The sequence below is a fragment of the Astatotilapia calliptera genome, chromosome 4, assembly GCF_964374335.1.
Source record: "Astatotilapia calliptera chromosome 4, fAstCal68.1, whole genome shotgun sequence".
NCBI classification, from domain to species: Eukaryota; Metazoa; Chordata; class Actinopteri; order Cichliformes; family Cichlidae; genus Astatotilapia; species Astatotilapia calliptera.
Genome location: NC_137425.1, coordinates 13,394,593 through 13,422,290, shown reverse-complemented (window position 1 = coordinate 13,422,290; position 27,698 = coordinate 13,394,593). Strand labels below are relative to the sequence as shown.

The window sequence follows — 27,698 nt, the reverse complement described above, 5'->3', positions numbered from 1 at the left end:
TGCGATTATAGCCTCATCTGTTTTATTAAGTCTATTTGTTGATTAGATTTTGTAGCTCAATAGATGCATCATTGTGGAACTAAGTGGGAAAAAATATGCTTTTAGAGCTAAAGTGGTAAAAACTCTGGTAACGAGTACGGCAGATATCATTTACTGACTGACGACTTCCAGAGGGTGGTCGCTGACATGGTTTACTTTAACAGGCAAATGCTTCCATTTGTCATTGTTATGCTAAACACTACTTTGACATAGGGGAAATTGAATCAAGGAGCTTGTCAGCGGCATTCTTACGGCTGTCTTGTCCTTATCATTTCCATCAGGCTGATCAGAAACACATTGAGCTCCCCACCAACAGAGGGTCAAAAAGTCATAAAACCCTTGGTAGGCAGACATTTCCTGAACACTACATCATGTACTCCCTACGTTGGGTTTAAGCAGTGACGTAAAGTGTAAATAGGGAGTAATTAACATGTGAACTTCACTGGCAGTACTGTTGAAAATCTATTATTTACACTCAGTAATAATGGGAATTACAAGGTATAAGGAACCACAATACAAACTGGCATAGTTAATCAGAACTGCCTACGAGCAGAGGACACTACGTCCACACTATGTACGCTCCACACATTGTTTTCTCTCTGTTTTGGCCTCCCGTCCACACTAAGGGAAAACGCAGCGTTTTGAAAACGCTCTCGAAAGCGCATACATTTCAAAACGGAGCTGCCCCGTCGCAGTGTGGACGCTCGAAAACGCAGACTTTCTAAAACCATGATGCATTTTAGTCATGTGACCAATTAAACAAAGATAGCGGAGGGCATTATACAGCAGTTGTTTTGATTGCTCTCAATTTCGACAGCCCTAAAAAAGATTATTATCAGTTTGTACGTGCTCCAGATAGCTTTTCTTCAAATTCTTTAATTCTCACTCGCTTTTGCGCATGCGCAGGAGTAAGCGTTTTCGGCCGTTTCAATGTGGACGCACAACTCTGTGAAAACGACTGAAAACTAGTGTGGACGCGGAGCGTTTTGAGACGAAAACGTCGTTTTTAAATCTGTCCAGGCGACAACAAAAGTTTTCTTTGGAGATCAGTTGCCCCCCTTCACTTTTAGCTCAGTTCTTGTATCTGAACATTTTTAGAGGGACTTTGTGTTTATTTATTTTTTTAAGTCATTTATCGCTGACTTGTTAATTATTCAAGCATAAAAAAGGGCCCATAACTCAAGGGACGAAGCAGTTTTTATCCCCAAATAGCCACAGTGAAAAGGTGGCTTGTCAAGAAGCCATTCCTAAGATGGGGAAAAAGCTGAGGTTTGCTAAATTACACAAGAACTGGACTGAAATTCAGTGGCAACAAGTTTTATGGAAGGTCTGGAGAGAGGTGCAGCAGTAAGTGCCTACAGTTATCTATAAAAAACGGTGGATCTTGTCAAAGAACCATCAGATTTTGAGCCAACATGCAATACCATTTAGAAAGCATCTGATTGGCTGATTGATTGGCTTTGTTTTTCAGCATGACAAAGATACCAAACTGCAGTAAAAGCATTGAAAAAGCACACAGTGGAACACAATCAGTCATGGATTGGCCTCTCCAGAACCAGATCCTCGACATTATTGAAGCAGCAAGTGATAGAGAACAAAAGGCGAACAACATCCAAAAATGAGCTTTAAATATACTTCAAAAAGCCTGAAAAACTATTCCTGAAGACTAATTAAAGAAATTACAAGAAAGCTTACCTACGAGAGTTCAGGCTGTGCTGAAGAATAAAACTGGTCATACCAAATATTGACATTCAAGCTTGTACAAAATCTGATTTTTTTTCCCCTTATATGCTGTATTTCCATGTATTTTTGCACATATTTCATTAAATTGTAGCCATTTCTCATTTCCAAGCAAAACAGAAAGAGTTGAAGGGTGGCTCAAAACTTCTGCACAGTACTGTGTAACAAATAACAAAACGAGTTAGGAAGCTAGAGTCAGTAAGAACTGAGACAGTGTGTTGAAAAGGAGGTTGTATTTGACACGTGTATGTTTTTGGCCTACAACCTCTGTGTAAACAAAAGAAACAAAAATCAAATGTAGGCATCATTAAAGGTTTGCTGGAAGCTGTTTATATTACAGATCCCACATACAAAAAAGAGGAGAATGGAAACAATAGAAAAAGTGAATTGAACTCAGTAAATGTACTAATTAGTAATAACAACTCAAAGAAAATGAATGGAAAAAGTGGACAGCACGATGACAAGCTTAAAGTGAAAGAAGGGCAAGTAGATGTTCTGTATATGAAGCAAAGGTTACAAAAGAAACCCAGAAAATTAAATGACAAAATGTGACTGATGACTTCAGTAAAAAAGTCAGCTTGTTCCTGAAAAAGTGATTTAGATAAGTCTGATTTTACCTTCCTCAATTTAATCCACCTTTTTTCACCTGAGTAAATTAACTTATTTTTTTTAAATTCACATTAAATGTAAAGTGCAAGTAAGCAGACTTAAACTGCAGCTGCAGAGATAACATCAAAGAAAATAGAAAGTGATACAATCCAAGAAGAGATCATTAAGGGAAAAAAAGCTCACATTATCATATAGACAAGCTGTAAAATGTGTCTTATTCTATGAAGCTAGTGCTCTGTCAAAGGCACGTCTTCTCTGTATACGTGTAATTACATGACAAATGAATACTGTCATTTCAAGATGTAAACATGATCTGAGGGATTTTCATGACATCGCATACAGAATGAAAAAAAGGAATAAAGCTTAAATCTTGTTCTCATTGTCTCTGTCCGCGCTCCTGCTTGAAGGCTACGATAAACTTCCATGCTTCGACGTAATGGGCCAGGAGGATCTCTTCTGGGAAGAGCTCTTCCACATCGGCGGGAATGTCCATGTCTTTGCGCTCCATGTAAGACACCAGCGTGTCTTTCAAGCTTTAAAAGATGAAACAAGCAATTTGAATCAAATCTGCCACTGCTAGAGTAATGCATATGACAACACAATGAATAAACATGAATCTTTACCCCCAGTCAGGCCTGAAGGTATCAGTTGCATTTGGCTTTTTGAGGGACAGCACCAGGAACTCGTGCATCTCCAGGAGGAAAGTGTCAGCGCTGTTTTTAGAGAAGAAACCAATGAGCAGCCTGTGCTCGTCCTCACCCAGGGCCTGTTTGTACTTCTCTGAAACTCCTACAAACGGATCCTGATGAACACAAAAAAACACATGTATAGGCATATTGATAATAATAACTATTGAGACCTCTGTACTAGATCACATCTATACATAGGATAATACACCTCTGTGTCGGTGATGCTTACCCTCTTGAGGCGCAGCATGTTTTCTGATTTAAGTGAGGCCAGCAGCTGCCACAGTGCCACACAGTGTTTAAGGCAACACATGCCAAAGGCCTGTGGGCAAAACAATGTGAATGTGAGGCATAGAGAACATAAAGTAATTAAGATCTTGCCAGATCTTAAACTCAATGCTCCTAACTAGCAACAAAATTAAGTTTCTTTAAGCACACTTGGCACATTTCTGTTCTGTATAAACAGTATCCACATAGCCGTCAGAAAGAAAAAGCAACAGAATAAAATAGTCTCAGATAGGCCAACCTTGAGGATGTGCTGAGCCATCTGGTTTCCCATCTGCAGCACCTCCTCCAGGTAGGAGGACAGCTGCATATGAGGCTCTCCCCCAGTCATTGCAAGGAAACCAAGGGCCACTTCCAGCATTGACAAAGCGTCACACACCTCACTGTAGGAGTGGAGCTCTCCAGCCACAGCAAAGAGAGTGAGAGTCTGAAGAGGCTCCTGTCGGCATACATCATAATGGCTGTTATCATCAGAAGCATGTACAGTATACACAATTTGTAATCTCTGATAAATAAATGCTAAGTCCCAGCATGTTACTACCTATCACAACTTACTTGTTGGACTTTTTCTTTTATGACCTTGAGGATAATCTCGTAGTTGCGATCGTGTCTATTCACTAGTGTAGGAAGGCCCTGTGGATGAAGAACAAAGAGGGGTAAACTGTGCCTTAACAAACTGTGCGTTGAATTGTCAGCAAAGCTGCTTTGCTCCTGATTCTCATTGGCTCACATTGAGAGTGATGAGAGGCTTGCCCAGCAGGAAGCGTGAGATGATCTGCTGCTCGATCTTAGGCAAGTCATACTCGTGAAGGGTCTCCTGGCCCCGCTCGATGCTGTACTGGGTGTTGGACAGAATCAGCGGCATCACATCCCTCTCCAGCTCGTAACGAATCACATGCAGGTCAGTCAGATCTGCAGGGCTTACTTTGTAGCTGAGAGAGGAATAAATAGAAAGTTTACCCAGGAGACAGTGTCTCTATATTTTGGGATTCTACTACTCTGACTCTCTTTTCAGTCTTCAGCTCTTTCCAGCTATAATTGAGATATCATAATGTTATTTTAATCCATCTATATCTTATAATTTTTGCAAACATGCCGTATGAAGTGTAGAACAACTTCAGACACAGTCTTCTGAAAGCCAAAGCATACGCAAGTGAGAAAAATGTGGCATGAGCGCCCCCACCTGGTCTCCTCTCCAGTGTGCTTGTCCACACAGTATATAATGTCATTGTGCAGCGCAATTAGGTAGCTGACGAGAGCTGTAGAGCACAGGCCTGGGCCGTGTCGCCGTGGCAACAGCACCCTGAAGTCACTGTTGAGGTCCAGGTCATTCTGGCAGAACTCAGCCGGGATCTTAATCTCACCTGAAAACATTTTAAAATGACGTTAGAACGAGACGTTGGACAGGTCAGCGCTGGTGTAACAGCACTGCTGGTTGCTTACCATTGGTTGCCAGCGATACTCTGAGCTGATTCCAGGTTGTCAGGAAGATTCTGATGTGTTTTTCGTACCAGGTTTTGAGTGAAACTGCATACAAGAAGAAATCAAATAATTAATCCCTAGTGTAAAGATGTCAGCCGCACAGGAGACCCGCAGTTCACACGGTACAGAAAATTAGAACATCAACATCAGCGGCGTTCACGTGTGGAAGAGATTTTCCTCTTTATGAATAATCAATCATTGTCTCCGTCCAGGTTAAAACAACTCACTCCTTGGCAGGCAGGTTCTTAAATTGCATTCTGCCAGCTATTTAACCATGACATTTCCGAGAACAGAGGTAATTAGGAGTTGCATGGAACTTTGTATCTCTTGTGCATGAGTCACGTAGTTGAAAAGGCTGAGAAGCACTGATGTAGACAGTTAAGTCAATACCTGCTTTCTGATTGCCGAGAAATTCAGCGATGCTGCCTTCCGTTAGCTCAGCGATGTTCAGAAACTTCTTCACTAGATCCCTCTGGAGCGCCAGGATTTCAGGAAGGTGCTTCACCAGTCGGATTTCTGCTTCCTAAAAATAAATAATCAGTAATATTAATAATAATAATAATGATAGTAGTAGTGTTTTCAGATAAATTCCTGTTACGTACTCTTTGGGAAACTGTGGTTGAACTTTGTCTTGTAAGAGCTGCTTATTTGTATATGTTATATATGTTTTTTTCAATATAGCCTTTTTTTGGCAAAAAAAAAAAAAGAAAAAAAAAAAGAAAAGAAAAGAAATACAGGATCCATGGAAACAAAAAAAAATAATAACGCACTTACAAAAAGTACAGAAACTATACTGATGGATATGGATTAAAAGCTCTGAAACAGATTAAACCCAATGCAGTCGATGACACAATGTAGGAGGATCACCGACAGATTTTTTTTCCTTTCTTCAACATTACAAATGCATTTTATGTTGTCATTTTCTCACCCTATGGAGGAATCTCCAGAGGACCGGCAAGGTGTCTTTGCCATCATTTTGCTCCACAATGTGGGTGAGGCTCAACAGAGACACTTTCTCCCGGCAGCTCCACACGGCAGAAACATGGATCAGAGATTTTGGAGGAAGTGAAGCCAAGAAGAGCTGAGGATCTCCAAAAATTAGCTTCATGATTGGACTGGCAGAGATACGAGAGTCAGCCCGGATAAATGTGTTCACTTCCTTTAGCTGTCTATCCAAGTGCTGCGGAAGAGCAGGTGACATGTTATGTTATGCATAGATCTTGTATAAACATATGAGGCAAGTTGTACTGTTCTGGGGAAAAAAGGAGTAAAACTTTGAGTACCTTCAGATGTGGTGTGATAATGGCAGCGCTCATTTCAATTTCCCAGCCGTTTCGTGCTTCTTTGGTTGAGAGAAGATTGTCATACTGAACAGGCCCTGAAAGGAGAGTCAAGACTATTAAAAAATCTTTTACTATGACTATTCTCAGTCTTTACAAATCTATAGATATTGACTTAAAAGCTCAAATTTGCGGCCTCTAGAGGGCACACTTTCTCTCTTCTATGCTGGACTATACTGGACAGTAGGGGTGCAGCGATACACATAATTCACGGTTCGGTTCGGTACTTTGGTGTCACGGTTCGATATTTTTTCGATACAAAAAAAAATGTTCATGCCTTTTTAATTTGTCATTTATTAAAATTCTAAATATATATTTTAACTCAAAAGTACAGTTTTTAAATTTAATGTTGCTGAAACAACAAAATAATAAAAAAATTAATCTATCTGATCGAGAAATCACTCATCTTTGGAAAAGAGAGTTTATTACAGAGAAATGTCTCTTTCCAAAATAAAAGCTATACTACAGTATACGCTTCTTCTGGGCTATATTCTCAGCAGCATATTAAACATATCAGTTCCCATAAGAAGAATCATGTGCTAACGGCTGTCTAAATGACTCGGGTAAAGTTTGTAGCATGCGTGCTTGTTGTTTTTGTCTGCTTCCACTTGTCTTTGCACTAGGATGATGTCGGCGTAAATGTGCAGTCATATTCGTTGTGTTCCCACTAGTGCTGCCAGCGTTAATCTCGTTGAAATGACGTTAACGCCACCGCGGATCGCCCCGTGCCTGGGGCTGGACGGCCAACACGTTAACGAGCTAACTGCGCTAACGCAGTAGTTCCCACCAATGTAATTGAGCATTGCATGGCACATCCGACATACTGTTTTACTTTTGTCCATGACGCACTTACCTTCAGGGTCATACGTCACATGAAAACCAAAATAGTTCCAAACGCCAGATCTGAATGAGGGTGGGGGAGGTTCAATTTGCCATGTTGCAAGGTGAGCTTAACTTCTGTCTCGCTAGCTTGCCCTGCGCTCTTCCTTCTGACGATGCTGTCTGTGTTGAGCGCTCAGTGAATCTGCGTTCGACTACTCCGCCTAGGCTGCACCGTCGAGCGCAGATCCACTGAGCGCTCAACACAGACAGCATCGTCAGAAGGAAAGTTGATAAAATAAATTAAAAATTTTGTATTGTTTGATACATATGCGTACCGAACCGAAAGCACTGTATCGAACGGTTCAATATCGATACGAGTATTGTTGCACCCCTACTGGACAGCTATTCAAAGTCCAATCGGATTGTTTGAGCTTTGTTATCAAAATGCTTCCATAATTATTGACACAGGACTTCACTGGTATCTTATATTTGTAGAGAGCTGCAGTATTAGTGTAGCTTTTACTTACATCTTTGCTGCTGGTGTGTCTCCAGGAGGCTGTTGATGACCAGGTGAACAGTGCTGATTGTGTCGTCTGTCCCCTTACCCAGACTTCTGATGAGGTGTTTCATGTCCTTTCTCAGATGAGCGAGTAGAAACTCTCCTGCATCTTGGACTTGAGGTTTGATAATGGCAGAAATAGACTAGAAGGAAAACAAAAGCAGATGACTCTCCACCTTTCTTACTACAAACAGTGGATTATAAACAGGCTTTTAACATTACCTTGATGGAGATTACTTGGATAATTTGTGGTTGCTGAAAAACAGCACTTTCAAAAACTCCATTCTGTTTGTGTTACCTGTGGTTGGCTGCAGGAACCAAGCAGCATGGCCATGTGAGTGAGCATGCGAATGATGGTGAAGGGAACGGGAGAAATGCTCTTGGTGTCCAGCATGTCTGGATTGTCTCTACGTCCGGGGTCGCCGAGGACGTGGCCTGTTTGAGTGCGGTCACCCCTGTCAGAAGACAATAAACAAATAAATACTGATGAATATGTTTATTTTGCTACTTTCCTCTTTCCACTTGAATTCTGTAGGACACTTACTGGACTTGCACAATACGAAATCCTGGCACAGGTGCGTGGTTATTCCCTCCAATCACTGCACCACAGTCTACACAATGACTTGTTTGCATGGGCTGGCCACACTAGAGGAATAGAAAGAGTTTCAAATAAATATGAAAGGGATACCAGCAAAAACAGACTTTTTAAAAATGGATTATGAATCCAACTGAAGCTAACATACCTCACCAATGGTGCAGGGGTGACCATTTGGACAGTCTGTGTTAAAAGTATAAAACAATACGACAAAGGTGTTTAGCACATCACCTCCTATCATCACATTAGAGGTTTTTTGTCTTTTTAATAATACTTACGATACCACTGCAAGTGACCCATAGCTTGTTGAGCCACTGCTAACATGTCCTCCGGCATGGTGGGCAAGAAAGCCGCCTGTACCAACAGATGCATTCCATATATTTATTTTTTAAAAATATACACAGGTTTTGATCACTTACAACAGCGATTATACATACCTGCATGTTTGCAGGTGTCATAGCTAGCTGCTTCAGTGGAGCCAAGATTCCTTGGTTTCCACAGAGCAAGACAGCAGCTAAGTGAACAGCCAAGTCCACCGACACACACTGGGCACCAGAGACTCCGCAGCGAAGAGCCAAGGGCCCGATCTGGTTGGTTACCAGAGACAGGGCAAAGGCCTTCACCTGCGGGCTGGGAAGGAATTTTGATTTCTGGATGTAGCTCATCAGGGCCTCGACTTGCTATTGGTAAAAAATATACACACAAATACTTAAATACTGAATGAAGACAAACTGAAAACTATAACCTAAAATAAGATAAGATGATGTTATTTTATTTAGCGTAACTAAATTAGAAAACCTACTTCAGGCTTGGGATGGAAGCTCGCATTGGTTTCTCTGTAGAGAGCGGTGACTTCTCGATACAGTGCCAAGAGAAGATAAACTGTTTTCCACTGTGGTGGGCATTTGCACCGCTATAAAGACAAAGCAAAAGACCCACACCATTATGCACACAAATTTAGATTCCTGGGGTCTGTTCTTCGTACCTCGCTTACTACATCCAAGATCAAATGACACATCCAAGATCAAATCATCGCGCCAACTTTGAGCTCGCTATTCCGGTTCTCCGAACACACCTGTTTGTTGACGATTAGTATAGCTGGATGAAGTAATGTGAGATCACTGGGTGGCTTAACAGGGGCTACGCATCGAGAGTAGAAACATTGATCGGCAACCCTTTGATTGGTCGGCGAAAATGTCAAAGGAGCGCACTCAGTATTTTTCGGCAGCAGAGCAAGAACTCTTGATTGAAACTCCTGAAATCCCTCAGAGTTTAATTAAAACGCAAGGGAACACTGCAAAGGCTGCAAAAGCAAGGAGAGAGGGCTGGCAGAAAGTTGCTGACAAATTAAACTCTTAAGTAATTTAATAATAACAATAATAATGGAGTGGATTGATATAGCGCTTTTCAAGGCACCCAAAGCGCTTTACAATGCCACTATTCATTCACTCTCACATTCACACACTGGTGGAAGCAGCTACGGTTGTAGCCACAGCTGCCCTGGGGCAGACTGACAGAAGCCAGGCTGCCATATCGCGCCATCGGCCCCTCTGGCCATCACCAGTAGGCGGTAGGGTAGATTTATCATATCACACTATATTATCCAATATTATATTACATTATGTCCTCTTTCACATTAGAGCCACAACAGGACCCACTAGAACATGGGAACAAGTAAAAGTGAAATATAAGAATATTCTACAGAATGGTAATATTTATCACTTAGATTGCTTTTAGTCTCTTGGAAAGAGACCCTGAAATAATCTGTTTGTTTATAACAGCAACCAAGAAAAGGGCAGAGCAAAAAAAGACAGGTGGTGGTCCTGCATCCCCTCGTCAACAAGTTGGTTAAGTGAATAATACCCTCATGGGAAAATCGATATCTCTCTATGAGCACACTGTCGCGCTGAGCTAAAGGATCCTGTCTGTCCCGCAATATACGCTGAATTCTGAAAACTCTCCTTATCAATCTTGCACCTTCTGCAATGGGTGGCTCGCGTAAACGGACAGGACATGGCTGCGACAGACTTCCCAAATCCACCTTCGCTTTTATAGCCGTGGTCTCCCATCTTGATTACATGAAGTAATTTACTATTACTACTCTAAAATATGAATTACATCTGAAATAATCAAATACATGAAATAGAATGATTAATAGTACATTTCCCTTTTTTTAGGAAATGACATGTATGTATCTGAATGAAATGAATAAAAGAATCAAATACTGCATTATCTTTAGGTATATTGATAATATTTATTTATGGAAAAACAGTGGAAAAATATCGCTGTTGCTTTCATATAAATGAAGCGGACATACCTGAATGGCCGCGATCTAATCCTGTTTACATAAAGTAAACCTGCTCCCAAGCAGGTTTACGCTTACGGATCTGTTGCTATGACAGCAAGTCCCGGATGAGCTTCGGAGAACCGAACGATCCAGGATCATGCGAAATCGTCAACAATCAAATCCAGCTAACTTACTTAGCGAGGTACGAAGAACGAACCTCTGATTCTGAATTTCCACCAAGAAAACGATGCAACATTACCTCGCAAGCCTCATCCAGTCCATCCAGTTTGGCTTCCATAACTACTTTTGCAACAGCATTTCTGATGGTCTTGTAATCTTCCCCACACACGAGATGCTGATCTATTGGTGTGACTTCTTCATCCTGGGTAGAGTGAAATGAAAATGAGTTATTTTGAATAAAACTTTTATCGTTTATCTTCTTTATAAGCTGAAAATCAAACGGTTGCTAAGCGAACCTTTTGCTGAATTTCCTTAGGAAAGATCCAACTCATTTGATCCGATTTGAGGAGCTTCTTGACGAACTCTACTCCAAACTGACTGCACATCTTACGGATCAAATAGACCCGATACCAGTCATTTCCACTCCGCCTACACAAGTCTATGACGCTGGTCAAAAAAGCTGTGCTTCCATTCTGGCCAACTTCTCGGGATCCTGGTATCAAATAAAATCAAAGTAATGTGTTTGTAAAAAGGAGAACATTCCTGACACATTGTAGGAGTATGACACACAATAAGAGTGTGTAACTCATTAAAAATACGCACCTGGAGCTCTCAGTTTTTCCACAAACATGCTCACTGCCATATCGAGATCCATACGCACTCTGGCCACCTGCTGCAGGTACTCTACAGTAGCTGTTTCAGAAAGCTGATCACGAGACTGCAAGAAATCAGTCAAGAAGGCGCTTTCATCCTGCAGACATGCCTGCTGGTCTGCAGTGGACCTGAACTGCATCCTTTCAAACATGGAATCCTAGAAAAATAAACATTTAAAAAGGCATTTTAATAAAATCCACAATCAAATCCACATGCAGCTTGCGTGTTAGCGCATACCTCCAAGCAGTTAATGTACAAGGTGTAGAGCTCCGTTTTATCCATCTCCTCCAAGATGTTGCTCCGCTCAACTGCTGTCAGATGCTGCTGCAGGTACTTTTTAACATCATCAAAGCTTCAAAAACAGTCAAGGTTAAACACAAATTAGAAACTGCACTGCGCAGACATAATAACACCTCATGCAATAACCAAAAAAAGGGAGGAAAGAAAAGGGACCTCACCTGTACTTCAGAAGAAGTTTGAGCACTACTGACCGCACCACCGGATTTTTATCCACAGAGTCGTCAAACGGAGAAAGTGCCTTTGTCAAAATCTGCTTATTGCCTAAAAATACATAAATCTATTTAGAACTAACAAAACATATAGTTGTACAGTCGCACATGGATGTGTTTCACATACATGGTGGAAAGAAAGTAATAGAGTACCTCTCAGAATTGGGACAGCGCCGGGCTCCACCATGAGAAATGACAGCAAATGAAAAATGACAGCTGAGCAGGGTGGAGAATTATCCTTGAAACACACAGTCGACACCAGGTCTATGAAGAAAGCATTGCACTTGTTCCTGAACTGGGTGTGTTGTTTGATGGGAATCCTACATGAAAGAAGATTTACAAAAGTCACACAGATGTCTTAAAGCACATCACAAAACACATCTAATCAAAAACAAGGTACTTAAACACAACATAACTAAACAGCAGCAAAAGGCAGATCAAAATTTTTTGTATTGTGTGGGAAGAATTGAATGATATCTTTGTTCATTACACGTGGGAGGTTGGCCTTATTCACATATAGTTACCAACCTTATATCATCTGAGGGAACCAAGGGGAAGTCATCGTTAACTGGCTGCATGCAGAGAGGACAGTACATCTGTCCAGGCACCAACCACATTTTGATACAGGCTACACAGTAGATGTGTTCACATGGCAGGCAGAGAGGGTCCTGGGGGTCTCCCATACACACTGGGCACAGTGTAAGACCAAACCTGGGGGAAAAAACCCCCAAAAAACAATTATAACATTTACAAACAATTATAAATTCTGATGTTCAGTAGTGAAATATTACTATTTAAAGCTATGATATGAAACTGAAATTAGACAGCCCTCCTCCTGCAGTGCTTCCTTCTATATTCTAAGCCCCTAGATGCTAAAATAGGTCAATATAACAATAAATTGTTAAAAATAGTATCTTAGCTCCCAGCAAGAAATAAAATCCTAATTTTTGGCCATTAAAACGTTGATTTCAGTTCATTTGTACCTTCTACAACCTTCTTAAAGCAACCAAATACAATGCTAAATGTGCCCAGAAGCGCTAATGTACAGGATGAGAGATTCTGTTAACACGCAACATGTATAAAAATCGATGTTTACCTGAAGATGCGTTCGATGGCTCCATCTTTGCAGATTTTGAGCAAACGAATTACTGCCTCGAACGTCTCCTGAGTTTTGAGGTCTGAGTTTTTTTCCAGTATCTTGAAGGGAGAGCAGAGGCAATACATGTTTATTATGGGTGAAGAAAGGACTGTGGTTATCGTGAAGAACGCTTTATGGTAATTATCTGTACTGTTAAAAAAGATTTAATACAAAGAACCCAGACGCACCTGGCCAAGCCGCCCAGTGTTCTCCAAAACTAAAGGAGACAGTTTCTTCTCCAGCTCCTCTATTCCCAGTAACATGTGCTCCACAAACAGAGACAGAGAAAATATCCGATTCCATCCAGCTCTAAAAGACATAAAACAAATAACCTTTCAATGCAGCTCAAGTGGTTACCTAAAGACAAACTAAAAACCTCAGACTTGTGATGATTTGGACATTTTTTCCTTAAGCTTTACTTACTGGACTCTCATGGCGATGATCTTGCTTCTCTCTCCATAATGTCTCACGCTGTCCTCTGAGCAGATTAACTCAATAGCAACCTGGATTTTTTTCACCTGCCTGAGCCAGGCTTGTCTTCGGGCATCTGTGTTCAAGTCTATGGGCTCCAGGTACTCCACACACGCAAACCCAGCATACACATCGAGTACCTTGGAGACAGGAGAACAAAACCAAAAAGAAATAATTACAAAACCCAAAACAAAATTAAAAAAAAAAAGTAGAAGACTGTTGATGAGAAATTAAAAATCCTTCAAAGAAACAGAAAATAAAAACACTATGTAAATAAGGATTACCAGTTCAAACCCATCTCTGGCATTAGGATTCATCAGGAGGTTTTGGGTCAACTGAGGTACAATGCACATCACTCTGCAGAGGTTCTGGAGCCGGTTTTTGAACTCATGATATGCAGCATGGACCCACGGAAGAGACGTCACCGCTTCAGTGTCACTGAGCTGCAACTGCAGTTCGTTAACACAAGAATTCAAAGCACCACACAGGAGCTAGAAAAATAAATAACATGCATTAGTATATACTGTCACACACAATCTCGCCAACATCAAATGAAAAACAAAATAAAAACAAAACAAAAAACCTGAAGATCTTCCGGAGAAGTGACATTCATTGTCATGGAGATGAAATCCTGAAGGTAGCGCTGGAAAAACTCAACCTGCATCTCTGGGTCTGCTTTCGCTATGTAGCGGCCGAGCGGTGTCTTCCAAAAGAACTTAACAAACTCTTTCTGAGTTTGCCCTGGAAGACATATGCATTTAATGTAAAAACAAAACAAACTAACAAACCAAAAACACAACATCACTACCGTATTTCCCGGACTACAAAGCGCACCTGAATATTAGCCGCACAAGCTAAAATCAGGGGAAAATCCTGTTTTGTACATACATTAGCCGCACCTGACTAAAAGCCGCAGGTGTTTCAATGTTGACTTAACATATGTAAGAGAATATGCACAAAGCGAATTGTCAGGAAAGAGATGGCTGTTTGGAGACACACCTCTTTTATTAATATTTTGAAAAACAAGTTATGGGTACATATTTGCACAACTTTTTAGGTATATGTAAAAGTAGCGGTAATTACAAGTACGAAACATGTGCTGTGCTTCAAAAACGAGTAACAAATGTAGTACATAACAATAACCTACAGCACACCAGAAAAATAGATTCAGACTACCTTTTAGGCTCAGGTGGATGGATGGATATTTTCACACTTTTCCACGCGGTCAGATTCCACCGGTGGAGTTGAGCATAACTTGCTTTTCGCAAGTTTATTGCCGCACACCATCCACGACTCCCGCTGAACGTGTAGCGCTACTTTGAAGTTTGTTTTTCGAGCTACTTCTACGGCACTCTGTTGCCTGGCGGATGGACATGTGACCAACATACCACTCTTGAACCCCGATACTGTGTGTCTGATCACATGCCCTTCCGCCAGGCAACGTAGTGCCGTACAACAGCGGAACAAACAAAACAAATCGTCTTACGATATGACAAAAATCAGGGACAATCCATAGAAAAGCCGCACCTGACTAAAAGCCGCAGGGTTCAAAGCTTGTGCAAAAAGTAGCGGCTTATAGCCCGACAATTACGGTATATAAATTATATAGTGGCTAAAACAAACCACTACCTTCATGTTGACGTGCATGAACCCAGAGCTCTTCCAGGTAGTCCTTAATCCTCCAGCTGAATGGCATGCTGCAGCACATGTTCTTATCTTGGGCAATGTAGTGCTGTACAAGGATGGTTCTCGTCTCAGAACTGTAAGCAGTTTAAAAAAAGCAAAGTGAACATCAGACATCTTTAGGTACAGAGTATCTTTGGTCAGAGGGCCCGGTGGCGCCTGTGTCCGGCAGCCTCGCCTCTGTCAGTGCGCCCCAGGGCAGCTGTGGCTACAATGTAGCTTGCCATTGCCAGTGTGTGAATGTGTGTGTGAATGGGTGAATGACTGAATGTAGTGTAAAGCGCTTTGGGGTCCTATGGACTAGAAAAGCGCTATACAAATGCAGGCCATTTACCATTTAGGTACAAGAATGTACTTTTTTAAACAAAACAATTATTACACATTATTACATGCACAATAATTACATTATTAACAACACTTACGTGTGGTCTAGTGTTAGATGTGAGATTTCCAGCAGCTTTTCATTGCCAAAGATATCTAACCATAGCTTCTTAACAGATTCACCACAGCGGGTATCAAGCAGGAGGTCCATGTTTTGGTCACGGTCTATGAGCGAAACTAGATGCGCCAAGAGGGGGACGACCACAGCCTGAACACGCTTCCATAAGGTGTGTCTGTCATGAATGGAGAAAAAAAAGTTTACAGTGGTTTTCAAATAAATATAGGATAATACTGTATATTAAACTGCATATTACACAAGACCGAACCACTCACCTAAAGGTGCCTCCTTCTTGCAAGGCATCGATGTTTGAGGCCTCCTTGAAGACCCAGTTGCTCTTGATGGATGAGAAAGTGTTGCCGTCGTGAGTCACCAACAATGAGTGAAGATGCCGCTTCACCACTTGTAGGAATTCACCTGACAAATTCAGATAGAATAATTAGCATTAACAAAAGCAAATAACAAAAAAAGCAACAACAAGTACTGAAAAAAGTTTTGTTAGTACCTGTTATTTCGTCATTGTCACTCAGAAGTGCCAGAAGGATCTCTACTCTCCGAGTACTGCGGAGGCCACTTTCCACCTGGTCCCTCAGCATGGCTACTGCACTCTGCACACAGCTCCTCAGCAATGCTGTAGTGTCCACAACACTTTCCCAGGTCTGCAGAAGAAGAACACACTAGTTAAAATCTAGTGTTAAGATTAATCCCCAATAAAAAAAACATGTCATTCATGTAAGAAAACAATGTGATGACCATGCCGGGATTTATAGACTTACATTTTCCTCCTGCACAGTTTCCTCCTGTTCACTCTCAGAGTACATGTCATCAGTCTCCATGGCTTTAACAAAAATGTTGTAATTTAATACACAATGCTGTAAAGTGAACAATATATATGGAGACAACAACATAATTTTATATAAATGATTTATCATTAACTAACCTTCAGCCTGAGGTGCCTTTGTTTCAAACATTTGACTGATTGTCATGTTTTGCAAAGTTTTGATGTCGGAAACAATGTCTTTAGAGCGTCTGAGGTCATCAATATGAACTGATCTCCAGGGGCCTGTGAATATTAACATGTCTCAGCTTATTGTCCACTCTTTACACGACATAATAAAAAATATAGTCCATGTTGTATAAGCCTTACCGCCATGAAAGCCAATGTAAGAAGTCCCTCCTTCCATTCTTGGCAGTCTGGTGATGAAGTACACAAATACCTTTCTACTTGTGTTCTCCTGGGTTATCTTATTGATCTCATTAATCGATGAATACCTGGAAATGAACGGCAAAAGTTAATATGGCCAAACCACATGGTAGCTAAAAGCCCACAAAAAAAAGTGTTGGACCTACTTTGCAGATGCAATGAGGTTGGCGCTGAGACTGGCTTCATCAAAATCACTCTGGACGATGAGGACCCTGTTGCTGCTGCTTTTATTCTCAGCTGTGAGGAAGTTCCTACAAGACGAGAAGGACTTGGTTTGTACACTGTAACACATCTCAAGATCATAGTCAGTTATTCTCATGCAATATTTGCTGCTAAACATATTCTAAAAATGTAAATGTCAAAATGTGCCAATAGATTAAAACAATCACAATAATCTTTAAATTCAGTAACAAAGGGATATGTCTCATTAGTTAGTAATGTTTACATTACTAGATATTAGAACTAGTCTATCACTGTTCATACTAGGACATGTTTCACAGCTTCTATTGTACTTTATTGTGTGAATGTAAAAAAAAAAAGAGAGTAAAATTATACATTCCGTAGATAAACAAACCTTATCTTCTTCAAGAAGGAGTGCTCTGTGTCAAACTGCTGGAGTGAGAGAAGCTCAACACTGTGCAACATCTTCTCCAATGGTTCGAGGTCAAAAGCAGTCAAAAGTCTGGAGAATGTTGTCACCTGAAGTGTAAAATTACAATTAGACCGTATGTTTTTGTGTTTGTGTATATAAAATTGTCAAATTTAGTTACCTCTGTGAAGAAGGAGCAAGAATGGGCCTCCTGTCTTATGTGAGCAAGTATGTAGTCAGCCAAACAGCTGTTACTCTGCTCTTCAAAGTACATCCTGGCCAGATATTCACTTTCCACTTTTGGAAGGGCTGTACTGTCCAACCTTACCACAGAGTCTGGTGTAGCACATTTGAGCAGTATGAGTTTAGCCTCGTCGAGCATTCTCCTCTCAGAATCTGAGATTTCTAAACTGTCCTTCTGGTTCTCTATTACTTGGAGAACTACAGAAGCACATGTGTCTGAGTGGTACCCAATGAATACGTCTGGGGGTTTGTATTTGTATGTCTGAGCTGCCGCTGCATGTTGGCTGCTGAGAGTTACAAAAAGCTGGACCCATTTCTCCAGTTCCTCCACCATCCTCTTCTGTTCGGTTTTCAGAACAGTCTGGATGTCCAGGTAGTGCTTCTCCAGCCTGTTAATGAGAGGTATTGGGAACTGTTTGTAGACCACTTCTCTTTCCTCAATGACGATTAGCCGGAAGTCTTTGTGAACCCTGCATTTTACACGATGGGTTCCCAGTCCAAGGTCCACATATTTCTGCCCTCCCAAGCAAACATAGTATTGGTTGAGGGCATCATAGAGACTTTCATAGAGATTCTGCAAGTTTAAGAGCACAACCGTTTGTCCTGTTTCCATGCATATCTTTACTCTGTTGATGTTGCGACAGATCTGGGTATACTCTTGGTCTTTTGGGAAGCTGGAACCAAAGATAATTTCTGGTTGACCACTTTCTGAAAAGAAGGACTGCTGCAGGATCTGCAGGGCTGCATAGTTTTTAGTTAGCACCAGGAGGTATCGACATTCTTCTTCCTGTCCAACTGCTTCAATGTTTTCTCTCACAAACTCAATGGTACTGATGTTCTCTAGGTTTGGTGCAATCCCCAGTCTCGTAGTGAAGACAGTAACTGGATCTACATTATCCTTGCCACTGAAATTTCTCAGCACTGCTTTGACGGTTTCCTCTGGTGTGGGCTTTCGCTTAGAAGCCTTTGCGACCGCAAAGATCATCTTTATCAAGCTATAGTAGTCACGTAAGCCAAAAAATCCTTTGCCTTGTTTGCGGCAGATGTTCAAGTAGGCTCTTGCAAAAGGTTGGAAGAAATCCCTGACCTTCTCCAGAACCACTGCATCAGAGGAGCAGATTCCTTTAGCACTTTCAATGAGTTCCCTCTCGTCAGGGTCCCCACGGGACACAAAAATGCCTCGGTTCATCTTTGCAGGGTCCAGCGCCCAGTTGGAGATTCCAATAAATCCAACCTTTTTGTGTGGTAGTGGCTCATCATCAATGCATCCCTCCTCCAGCAATGGATGAAGAGTTTTCAGCGGCATCTTTGGAGAGTCCTCTGCAAGCCCGATCTCATCAAGAACCACAACTGAGATATACTCATCCAGGTTTTTACCTTCCTGAAAACGTCCGCATTGCTTAAATGTATTAATGATGCCTTCTGGTGTTGAGTGAGGGCTACACTGGAAGGACACCAAGTGGATCTGTTTGAGCTTTTTGTACAGGTCAGAATGAGCAGCTTGACCCTGCATTGCATCTGCCACCAAAGTTTTAGACAGAGATTTTGAACTTCCAGGTTTGCCCACGAGGAAGAGAGGGATTCTCAGTTCAATGCAGAGAACCATCATGAAGACGTTTTCTTTCAGGGCACTATTTCTTGCAATTGTATCCCCCATTGGCACACCACTCAAAAGTAAATCCTGCATGAGTGAGATTTCCTGCATCACCTTTGATGGACTGTATAATGCTGGAAGACTTTTGCTGATTTTCTGCCTGTATTTATCCTTATTTTCTAAACAGGCATGGTAACACACTCCAATGGCCATGACTAGAGACCAGAGAACAGGGTCTCGGCTCCCAGGCCATGTTGGACGCATTTCATCCTTCTCAACATTTCTATCATTCTCAAACTTTTTAAGCTCCGCAAAAAACATTTCATGGTTGTCATAGAACCAAACAAAAGCTTGCATGCAACGTTCAACATCTCTCAGGCTGACGAAGCTGCATTCATCATTTCTCGCACGCATGTACTTCTGTGAAGATGAAAGTACATCAGTGATCCACTTGATATGACATTCATCAATGGCTTTTTTTTCAGCAACTCTTTGTACAATCTGCTGGATGTATATTTTCTCTGTGTGATCATTTAACTGCCCGAAGTCCCATACCAGGGGAATCATGCTTGGTGGCAGTGCTTGAACTCTATACACCAACTGGCGGAGAGGAATAGATCCAAGTTTTTCGTCCGTCTCTTCTGCTCGAACTCGGTACCCAAGGCCTGCAGATTCCAACCTTTGAATCATCTCATCTGTGTGTTTTCGGTAAGGATTGCATGCAGCAATAATCTGCAACCCAGTGTTGGCTGTCAAACTTTCCCCCTTTACAGTCTTATCACAGAGGACCTCCTTAATACTGCTGATGGCCTCTGTAGTGTTGGCCTCATCAAAAAACAGAACGGAGTCAAACCCATAGTCGAGTTTGTTGATCGAAGCAATGTCTTCTGCTTCTCTCACTTTGGTGTAGATCATCTCTGAAGTTGTCCCTCCATGCACCTTGACAAGTTTCAAGTTCTCAGTGGCCACTCCACTCCTCCGGAGTTCACAAAGGAATTTGATGAGCCTTGTTTTACCACACCCTGTTTCTCCCATGATAATGACAGGGATGCCGCATCTGAACCGCATGTGGATTGCGAGCATCTTCAATATGTTGTCAGTTGTAAGCTCATAAGTTTCATCTGGATCAAGAGGCCACTGGATACCAAGAACACTACAGATTCGCTCTATTTTCTCTGCTCTTGGAAGGCGATCAAAGTCAATGTTGAAGGGGACTCTTTGCAGCTTTAGACCTTCATACAATGCCCTTGTCATGACATTTCTTTTAATCACCCTGTTAGAGGTTGGGTCAATGGCATCAACAAAGTTCTGCTCATTGAGCTGAAGATGGAAACCAATAAAGGTCATGGACTCATGGTCATCATTAAAGAATATGTATGGATGTGGTTCTGTTTCCCATCTTTTCCTGATAAGAAAAGGAGCCAAGTCTTCATCTCTGACACCAGCCAGATCGATTTCCAGCCTGCCAGGACTCTGGTCAGAAATGCTGAGTGATGGAGAGGCAAAATCCTTTGCCATCAGAATCATGAAATCTACCACAAAGGTTTTGAATCCGGTTAGTGTGTCCCCAGTGAAAGTGACATCACAAAAAACAGACGTCTCACAGTCTTTCAGCTGAAGGTTGAGAAACCATGCAAAATTTCTTAGTTCAGCCCAGGATGGATCCATTATGCCGCAAAACATGAGAAGCATCTGAAGACATTCAACATGTGTCCCATCAACTTTGTTATAAGTGAATACATCTAGATTAATGTGGTTATGAAACCGCGTGAGATACTGGTATGGTCTCTGAAAAGCCTCGCTCCTGAATTCTTCATCATCCATCAGTGGGTCATCATTGCTCACAATGGTGGGATCTTCTTGCTTCCTCATCTCTAGCATTAATACCTCTTTGGGTGGCCGGCAGAAAATATTTGGGAACACATCAATGAATGAGCTTTTGATTTTTTGAGTCTATACGAGAAGAAAACAAAAACACAACTCAAGGTAAAGAACAGTTCTAAATCAGATAACAAATCATCAATGTTTGTGTTCATAAAAACTCTAACCTGAAGTGAAACATTTCTGCCCGACTTCACAGTGGACTCCAAAATCTCTACAAGGTACAGTTGCTTGTTATTGCACTTCCACATCTTTCCCTCTGAGTCCAGCAAGTATCGCAAAATCAACAGTTTGAAGAGGAACTCATGCAGGCCTTTCTGGACCTTTTCCAAAACAAACACAGTCATTTCACATTTTATGTAAGCTGCAAAGAGAAGTCATATTGAAAAGGTTACACTACGTTAAACAATCCATTGATTGATGACTACCGATGATGTGACGTCAAAATGGAACACAGTGAGTTCTTTCCTTCTAGGGGCGTCCAACAGTGATTGAAGGATGACATTCTCATTAACATTTGGCTCAATCAGGCGAATGCATTTCATCACTGATGATTTTTTGGTTGATCTCTTCAGTTTTTCATACAGCCTTCTGATGTAAAGCGATTTTCCTGCAATTTCAAAAGATCATATGGCACGTTTGAATTTTCATAAACAACTTTTTAACCATTAGTAACAGTAAATAACACCTATACATACCAACACCAGCCCTTGTGGCTGAAATGACACCAACGCAGAGTCTGTCCTTAAACGCAGCTGCGGCGCTGCACTCATCTGCTGGGACGGCATAGTGCTTTTGCAGGTAACTCTGGATTCTTGCCAAAGGTTCCTGTGGAACCATGTGCAATCTGTACTGGCTGAAGGCTGATGGAAGGTAGGTATGTTCTCTTTCTGAGCTGCAAATGATAACAAGTCTATAATCCTTTCTACTCTGCATTTTCATTCGCTGAAAAAAGTTCTCAGCTTTAGAGCTCACATCATAAGGGAGGAGATCTCCATACAGTAAACAGTATATCTTCTGTCCTCTGTAGCCTGTGCTGAGACAGCGTCTGAGAAATAGCTCCACCTGTTCATATGGTGTCATGGAGTTGCATAAAAGGACTTCATCATACGTGGGAAGTGTCTCATTTTCACTGCTCATGTAAATGGAAATGCAAGATGACAACACCTCATCATGTGGGCAAACAATGAGGTTTGGGTTTCCAACAGCCAGACCTCTGGGAACATGTCTATTTATGAAATTCCCTGTGTCATCGTCAGAAATGTCTTCTTCTTGACTCTCGTTGTGTTTGTTGGCCAGGATATCCAACAGTCTTCCAAGATTTTTTATATCAAGAATGTGGGGGAGAAAATTTCTCATGTCTTTCATATAAGCATTCCATATGTGATCAAATTTTGGTAAACCTTCTGCCTGTTCTACGAGACTTGCCAGAGGACCCATTTGGCTGGTGAAGTCTGGGTCTTCCCCCTCACTGCTTTGCACCACAACAAAGGTCTGAAACTCAATGTCCTCATTTTGCTCTTCTGGTTTTTTGAGGATTTCATACTGAAGTTCATGCCAAACTTCCCTCAAATCTGAGTATGTGCAGTTTGGCTTGATGAAAGAAAGCATCATGAGAACCTGATCTTCTACATTGGTAACATTTTGCAAAGTCAGCTTGTTGCATAGGTAGACAATCTGTTCAGCTGTGTAGTAGTTAAGATAGTAATGCTGGGATCTCTGTTTGTCTACAAAATCCATCCAGAAGTCAAGACATTTCTCCATTTTCTTGCAAAGTTCAGGAAGCTTCTCTTCTATGCTGCCCTCCACAATGACACTGATAACACTGTCCAAGTTGAAATCCATCATAATGCTGGGTGCCTGACTTTTGGAACAACAGTTGATTTGCACTTCCCAGTGCCTGAACAGTGGATTCCCAGCAGTGTAAAGAGCAATGAATGCCTCAGTTAGTCTTTGAACGCTGGCAAAAACCTGAAAAACAGAAACAAGCCCAGAGCCAGCTGCAAATAAATAAGTTCAAAAAGCATACAAAGTTACACCAATTTCATTGTGGAATCAGTTTCTCTGTCAAGCATGAGTCTATGATCATATAGCTGCACATTTATGTAGTAAATAGCTCTTCTCTTTCTTTTTATAAATTTTGAATGCAATGCACTAAAGGTTTGAAATGGTAGTATATCCAAAAATTGACCTATACATCACCACATTTTTATCAAATAAATCTGAAGAGAGTTATCTGGATTTTTTGGACATGTCTTCACATGTACTGTAAATTGTAGGACCTAATTTTAATAGGTCTATATCATCTAGATATTAGCTTTTGACATTATGGATTATTGAGCATTATTGATGATGTAGATAATTTTATCAATTTAAAATAATATTTACAAAATATATTATCTGAATTATTGGAATCTCAGATACTGAAAAGGAAAATATTGCAGCGTACCTCTGCAAAATAATCAACTTCACATTGCCCTTGATCCCCTTTCCCAGACATGAGCATGAGTTTATTCTGCAGCTCCCTCAAGTCCTCAAGGGAATAGCAGCGCATCTGCTGACCGCCATCATGCTCCTCTGGAATCTGCAGCTTCAGGGCAGTGTCAAGACTCAACTAGATCAGGGGGGAAAAAAAGAAATTTTCATGCATATATTTGGAGACTCTTTGTCTCACATCTTAGTCTAACATGTGTGCTGTACTGATCTAGGGATGCAATCAACTTTCACTGCATTATTTACCTTTTTTACATTTTGTGCATTGATCAAGTAGATACCCTTGTTATTGATGGTTGATGCTAAGGAGAGGGATGACAGTTCCACTGAACCATGACTGTCCTTCACAGTCTTCAACCAGTCCAAATGACGTGCACTGTCCCGCTGTAAGAAAAGATACTCTTCATAATTGTGTTGTGTTTCAGTTTACCTTTCATAAGGTTAGCCTTTACCCCAATAACCCCACTGTAAGACACTAACATTCATATCAAAGCCTCCATGGCCATCCTGATCATATTTTTGCTTTAAGTGTTCGGAGGGATCTTCTCACCAGTTTTTTGGGTAGGTTGCTGTCATTCTCCAAAGCCCTCCAGACCTTCTTGAGCACTTCTCTGAAGGCTTTAAAACCAGAGTCTTTTTTTAGCTCATAAAGCAATGAAGAGTAGCCAAGAACTGCATCATGGAAGCACGCAACACGATCCACGTCCATATCATTCTCTCCCGCAGAGATAGAAGCCAGGTCAACAAACACTTTTAACTCATTGATATCTGCAAAATACATTTAAATAAACAGAAATAGGGTGGTGGTTAGTGGTTGGTGACATTGATTTATACCAGGACTGTTCTGAATTTGAAGCTGCTGGTAGGCTGGGGCCTTTCTATGTTGAGTTTGCATGTTCTCCCAGCGATTGTGTGAATATTCTCTGGGTCTTCCAGCCTCCTGACACAGGTCATGAACATGCATGGTAGGTTAGCTGATGATCTTAAACTGGTATGGATGTAAATGTGAGCATATAGAGTTGTCTAACCTGCATACCTGCTTCCTGCAACACAATCCTGGTAAACTTGGTGTTGTGCAGCCAATTTTTTCCTTTGTGACTTTAGAGAACCAGTCTAATTTCGAGAGGTTTCTAACTGCACGTAGCATTATACCATATTACAAAGTGTAAGATGGAGTCATTGCCATAAGAAAATGAAGCATATGTGCAGTCCATTCATTTATTTCTTGCAGTAGACACTCCCATAGTTGCTGATGTCAGTAGTTACAAAGGAAATTTTAAAAAATGTTCAGCACACTACTACAGCCATGCTCCAATGGATATTGCAGCATAGCTGTAGTAGTGTGCAATTGTAGCCCGGATGGGAATTTGGGAGTATTAAACGGGTATCACGGGTGGGGTGCTACACAATGGATAGACATTAACAAGAAAATGCATAACTACACTTACCTTCAAGGGCATCCTTCACCCATGTCACAAAGTGTCCCCTTAGTTCCAGTTCCTGCAGACACAGCCTGCGGGGTTCGGTTATGTCCACTAGAACAGTCTTTGCCTGCATCAACTCATTGTCAATCCGGCTGAGTGGCTCTTTCTGAAAGTCTATATCGTTCTGAGTGGTGGGGAGACAGGAAAACTAGAGTTACATTCTAACCATGGAAATATGATCAGAGACACTCTTCACAGGGAGCCTTAAATTAAAACGTGCTAAACGGTTTAAAATGAAGTAAAACAAAGAACTGTGCTGTTATGTTCCATCTATTATGTATATCCATCATCAAATACAATAACTCAAAGCTTGTGTGGAATGCAAAATAGCTTTTTAGATTGATAATTCTTTATACACAAAGCTACTTACAACTTCTGTGAGTGTCTCCAGAACTCTGAAGTCACCTTGAAGACCAAGTGTCTCTTTGACTTTCATGATTACTTGAGCTGAAGTCACAGCGAGATGAAGTTCGTGGTACTGCTCGATCTGTTGAACCCTGCTGTTGATCCATTGTTTGTCCCTTGATTTATTCATTCCGCACATGATGTCTAGGTCTTTTGCAAGATCTTCATACTTGCCCTTGAAAGCTTTAAAAAACTGGTTAACCTCTTCAAGCCTTATAGTGCCATCCTTCAGGTGAGTGTAGATATCTTTATAATGGTTGTAGCAATCTATGTAAATGTCATCATGTATCATTTGTAGTGTTGCCCTAATGTCCACTACCTGATGCTCATCAGGATTGTCTTCCATTTCTTCATTGGCCAGGAACTTGGCTTGTTTGTCCCAACACATTTTGAAGACAATACTGTCCCTGAATGTGTATAAATTTTCTGCCATGTTTCTGATTTCTTCGTCCAGATTGAAGAAGGTGACAATGCCAGTTATTGCGGAGGGCATCTGGTCAAACTGATGAACCTCCATGAAATGGTCCAAAGGTGTGGTTATAATGTTGACTTGTTGGTTTCCTTCCAGTTCATCAACATCAACTATTATGGAAATTAATATGGATGTTAATAATTAAGACTGATAGTTAAGACTAATGGCACAAACTCAGTCAACATACCTGTCATGTGTTCCTCAAGTTGATGGCTCTTAGTTAAGAGAACATCAACAAGCTCCTTTTCATGATATACAGCTTTTACTTCATCTTCTCTGCACTTCAACAGCCTCTTCATTTTGTCATGATCCTTGTATTGCCCAGTCTCAGAGAGGCAGTCTGTTAGTATCAAGTCAAAAACACAAACATCAATAATTATGATTACTATTAGACAACTGTACACTATACACACTTAATTTTTCAAAATAACTCTGAAGACATCTGTGATGGCAAATTACCTATCTTCAGCAGTTCTAAGAAGGCCTCACGCCTTTCCAAAATGATGTTGAGCAGGCTGATCTTAATGTTTCCTTGAACCAGTTGATTTTTCATGGCTGTAAATGAGGATATCCCTATTGCAATTCTGTCTCTGGTATCTGGAGAGAGCTGCTCAATCAGCTTTTCATCTGCTCCTGCAGTGACAGAATTTACATGTAAGTGTTTTTTCTAATACCACAGCAATGATTTCATTAACTTGAACCACAGGCTCACAAACCAAGGCCTGATTACCTACTGCAGTAAGTTGTGTGTTTATATAAGTTAAATATTGTGATAAATTTTTTTTTTTGCAATTTCAAACGCTCTGTATTTTTCTTAGCGAATACCATGGAGCTGGAAAATGTCTTTGGCAGCAGTCCAAGAGAGCAGGTGTTGAAGAACAACTTCTTCATCAGAGTGGTATTTCCCTTGACTGTCCTTTGGCCAGGATTTCTCAATAATGGCAGAGATGAGTTTCCCAAATTTGCTGTTTATTTTGAACCTCTCAAAGAGTTTTCCCTCATTCTTGTTCTTCATGTAACATAGAAAAAACACAGTGAATTATGTTTTGACACCTTGAACGTAAGAGTAATGTAAATCCAGGTCCTTGTATTTCAACATTTAATAAAACATCTGTTAAATCTTATTATCAATATTAGCAAATAGTATGCCACTCATGAAAGTAAATTATAACAAGAACACTTTATACCTGGCACAAAGATGTAACAGCCTCAAGAGCACACTTTTCCACACTAGCTGCAACATGTGGATGGGAATCACTAAGATCTTCTATCTTGGTGCAGTAGAATTCAATCTGATCCAGTGGATATCCCTAAAAATCACATGGAAACATAAATCTGTTCTACTTTTCCAAAAAAAGAAATAATAATAATAATAATAATAAGTGCCCCCCTAAAATAAATAAATAAAAATAAATCCCTTACCTGTCTATACTTGCCCTCAAAATCCATAGTTAATGTCTGTCGCCACTCTTTAGTGCAATCCTCATCTTTGAAATGGATGGAGATTACGTTGTTCCACATCTGTAATATGCAATTCATTAAAGCCTTATTTTTGTCAGCATCCTTTACCGGTGAGGAAGTGGTCAGTTTGTATATTTAGTGTTTTATTTTTTTAAGTATACAAAAAAGAAAGAAAGAAAGCTGCTCACTTCAATCTCATCTGTTGCTTTAACTTGTCTTAACAACAAACTCCTGTTGAGCAAACTCTGTTTAAATGACTGAGCGATCCATCCTCTGATTATCTTCATCGGCTGAGTGATCACCATGCCTTTTACAAATCGTTGTTCTTGATCTCGTTCTTGGGTCTCCTAAATT

At 40.9% G+C, this 27,698-nt stretch overlaps 1 protein-coding gene across 1 annotated transcript in view; it reads right to left on the bottom strand.

Moving 5' to 3' along the window:
• Positions 1-1,995: 1,995 nt before the first annotated feature.
• The window catches only part of rnf213a (ring finger protein 213a), a 46,900-nt gene continuing 21,197 nt past the window's right edge, over positions 1,996-27,698 (bottom strand). Inside the window, exons 14-67 of the mRNA XM_026164914.2 lie at positions 27,533-27,691; positions 27,306-27,404; positions 27,071-27,193; positions 26,709-26,892; positions 26,343-26,516; positions 26,071-26,223; positions 25,377-25,993; positions 24,971-25,130; positions 24,073-24,290; positions 23,769-23,906; positions 23,479-23,643; positions 21,728-23,000; positions 21,458-21,639; positions 21,197-21,352; positions 17,493-21,101; positions 17,297-17,421; positions 16,869-16,973; positions 16,666-16,790; positions 16,459-16,581; positions 16,295-16,356; positions 16,024-16,177; positions 15,794-15,935; positions 15,502-15,693; positions 15,026-15,156; positions 13,980-14,137; positions 13,681-13,887; positions 13,349-13,536; positions 13,114-13,234; positions 12,884-12,984; positions 12,316-12,498; positions 11,941-12,107; positions 11,737-11,839; positions 11,516-11,630; positions 11,228-11,435; positions 10,921-11,117; positions 10,704-10,826; positions 8,960-9,070; positions 8,595-8,837; positions 8,436-8,511; positions 8,306-8,340; positions 8,107-8,207; positions 7,861-8,017; positions 7,531-7,705; positions 6,125-6,219; positions 5,770-6,021; positions 5,232-5,364; positions 4,803-4,886; positions 4,543-4,723; positions 4,090-4,291; positions 3,915-3,992; positions 3,601-3,798; positions 3,307-3,396; positions 3,012-3,190; positions 1,996-2,921 (exon numbers count right to left, since the gene is read on the bottom strand). Coding sequence (XP_026020699.2) covers positions 2,765-2,921; positions 3,012-3,190; positions 3,307-3,396; positions 3,601-3,798; positions 3,915-3,992; positions 4,090-4,291; positions 4,543-4,723; positions 4,803-4,886; positions 5,232-5,364; positions 5,770-6,021; positions 6,125-6,219; positions 7,531-7,705; positions 7,861-8,017; positions 8,107-8,207; positions 8,306-8,340; positions 8,436-8,511; positions 8,595-8,837; positions 8,960-9,070; positions 10,704-10,826; positions 10,921-11,117; positions 11,228-11,435; positions 11,516-11,630; positions 11,737-11,839; positions 11,941-12,107; positions 12,316-12,498; positions 12,884-12,984; positions 13,114-13,234; positions 13,349-13,536; positions 13,681-13,887; positions 13,980-14,137; positions 15,026-15,156; positions 15,502-15,693; positions 15,794-15,935; positions 16,024-16,177; positions 16,295-16,356; positions 16,459-16,581; positions 16,666-16,790; positions 16,869-16,973; positions 17,297-17,421; positions 17,493-21,101; positions 21,197-21,352; positions 21,458-21,639; positions 21,728-23,000; positions 23,479-23,643; positions 23,769-23,906; positions 24,073-24,290; positions 24,971-25,130; positions 25,377-25,993; positions 26,071-26,223; positions 26,343-26,516; positions 26,709-26,892; positions 27,071-27,193; positions 27,306-27,404; positions 27,533-27,691 — 12,987 coding nt within the window. The 3' untranslated portion in view covers positions 1,996-2,764. The remainder of the gene's footprint in view (positions 2,922-3,011; positions 3,191-3,306; positions 3,397-3,600; positions 3,799-3,914; positions 3,993-4,089; positions 4,292-4,542; positions 4,724-4,802; positions 4,887-5,231; positions 5,365-5,769; positions 6,022-6,124; positions 6,220-7,530; positions 7,706-7,860; positions 8,018-8,106; positions 8,208-8,305; positions 8,341-8,435; positions 8,512-8,594; positions 8,838-8,959; positions 9,071-10,703; positions 10,827-10,920; positions 11,118-11,227; positions 11,436-11,515; positions 11,631-11,736; positions 11,840-11,940; positions 12,108-12,315; positions 12,499-12,883; positions 12,985-13,113; positions 13,235-13,348; positions 13,537-13,680; positions 13,888-13,979; positions 14,138-15,025; positions 15,157-15,501; positions 15,694-15,793; positions 15,936-16,023; positions 16,178-16,294; positions 16,357-16,458; positions 16,582-16,665; positions 16,791-16,868; positions 16,974-17,296; positions 17,422-17,492; positions 21,102-21,196; positions 21,353-21,457; positions 21,640-21,727; positions 23,001-23,478; positions 23,644-23,768; positions 23,907-24,072; positions 24,291-24,970; positions 25,131-25,376; positions 25,994-26,070; positions 26,224-26,342; positions 26,517-26,708; positions 26,893-27,070; positions 27,194-27,305; positions 27,405-27,532; positions 27,692-27,698) is intronic.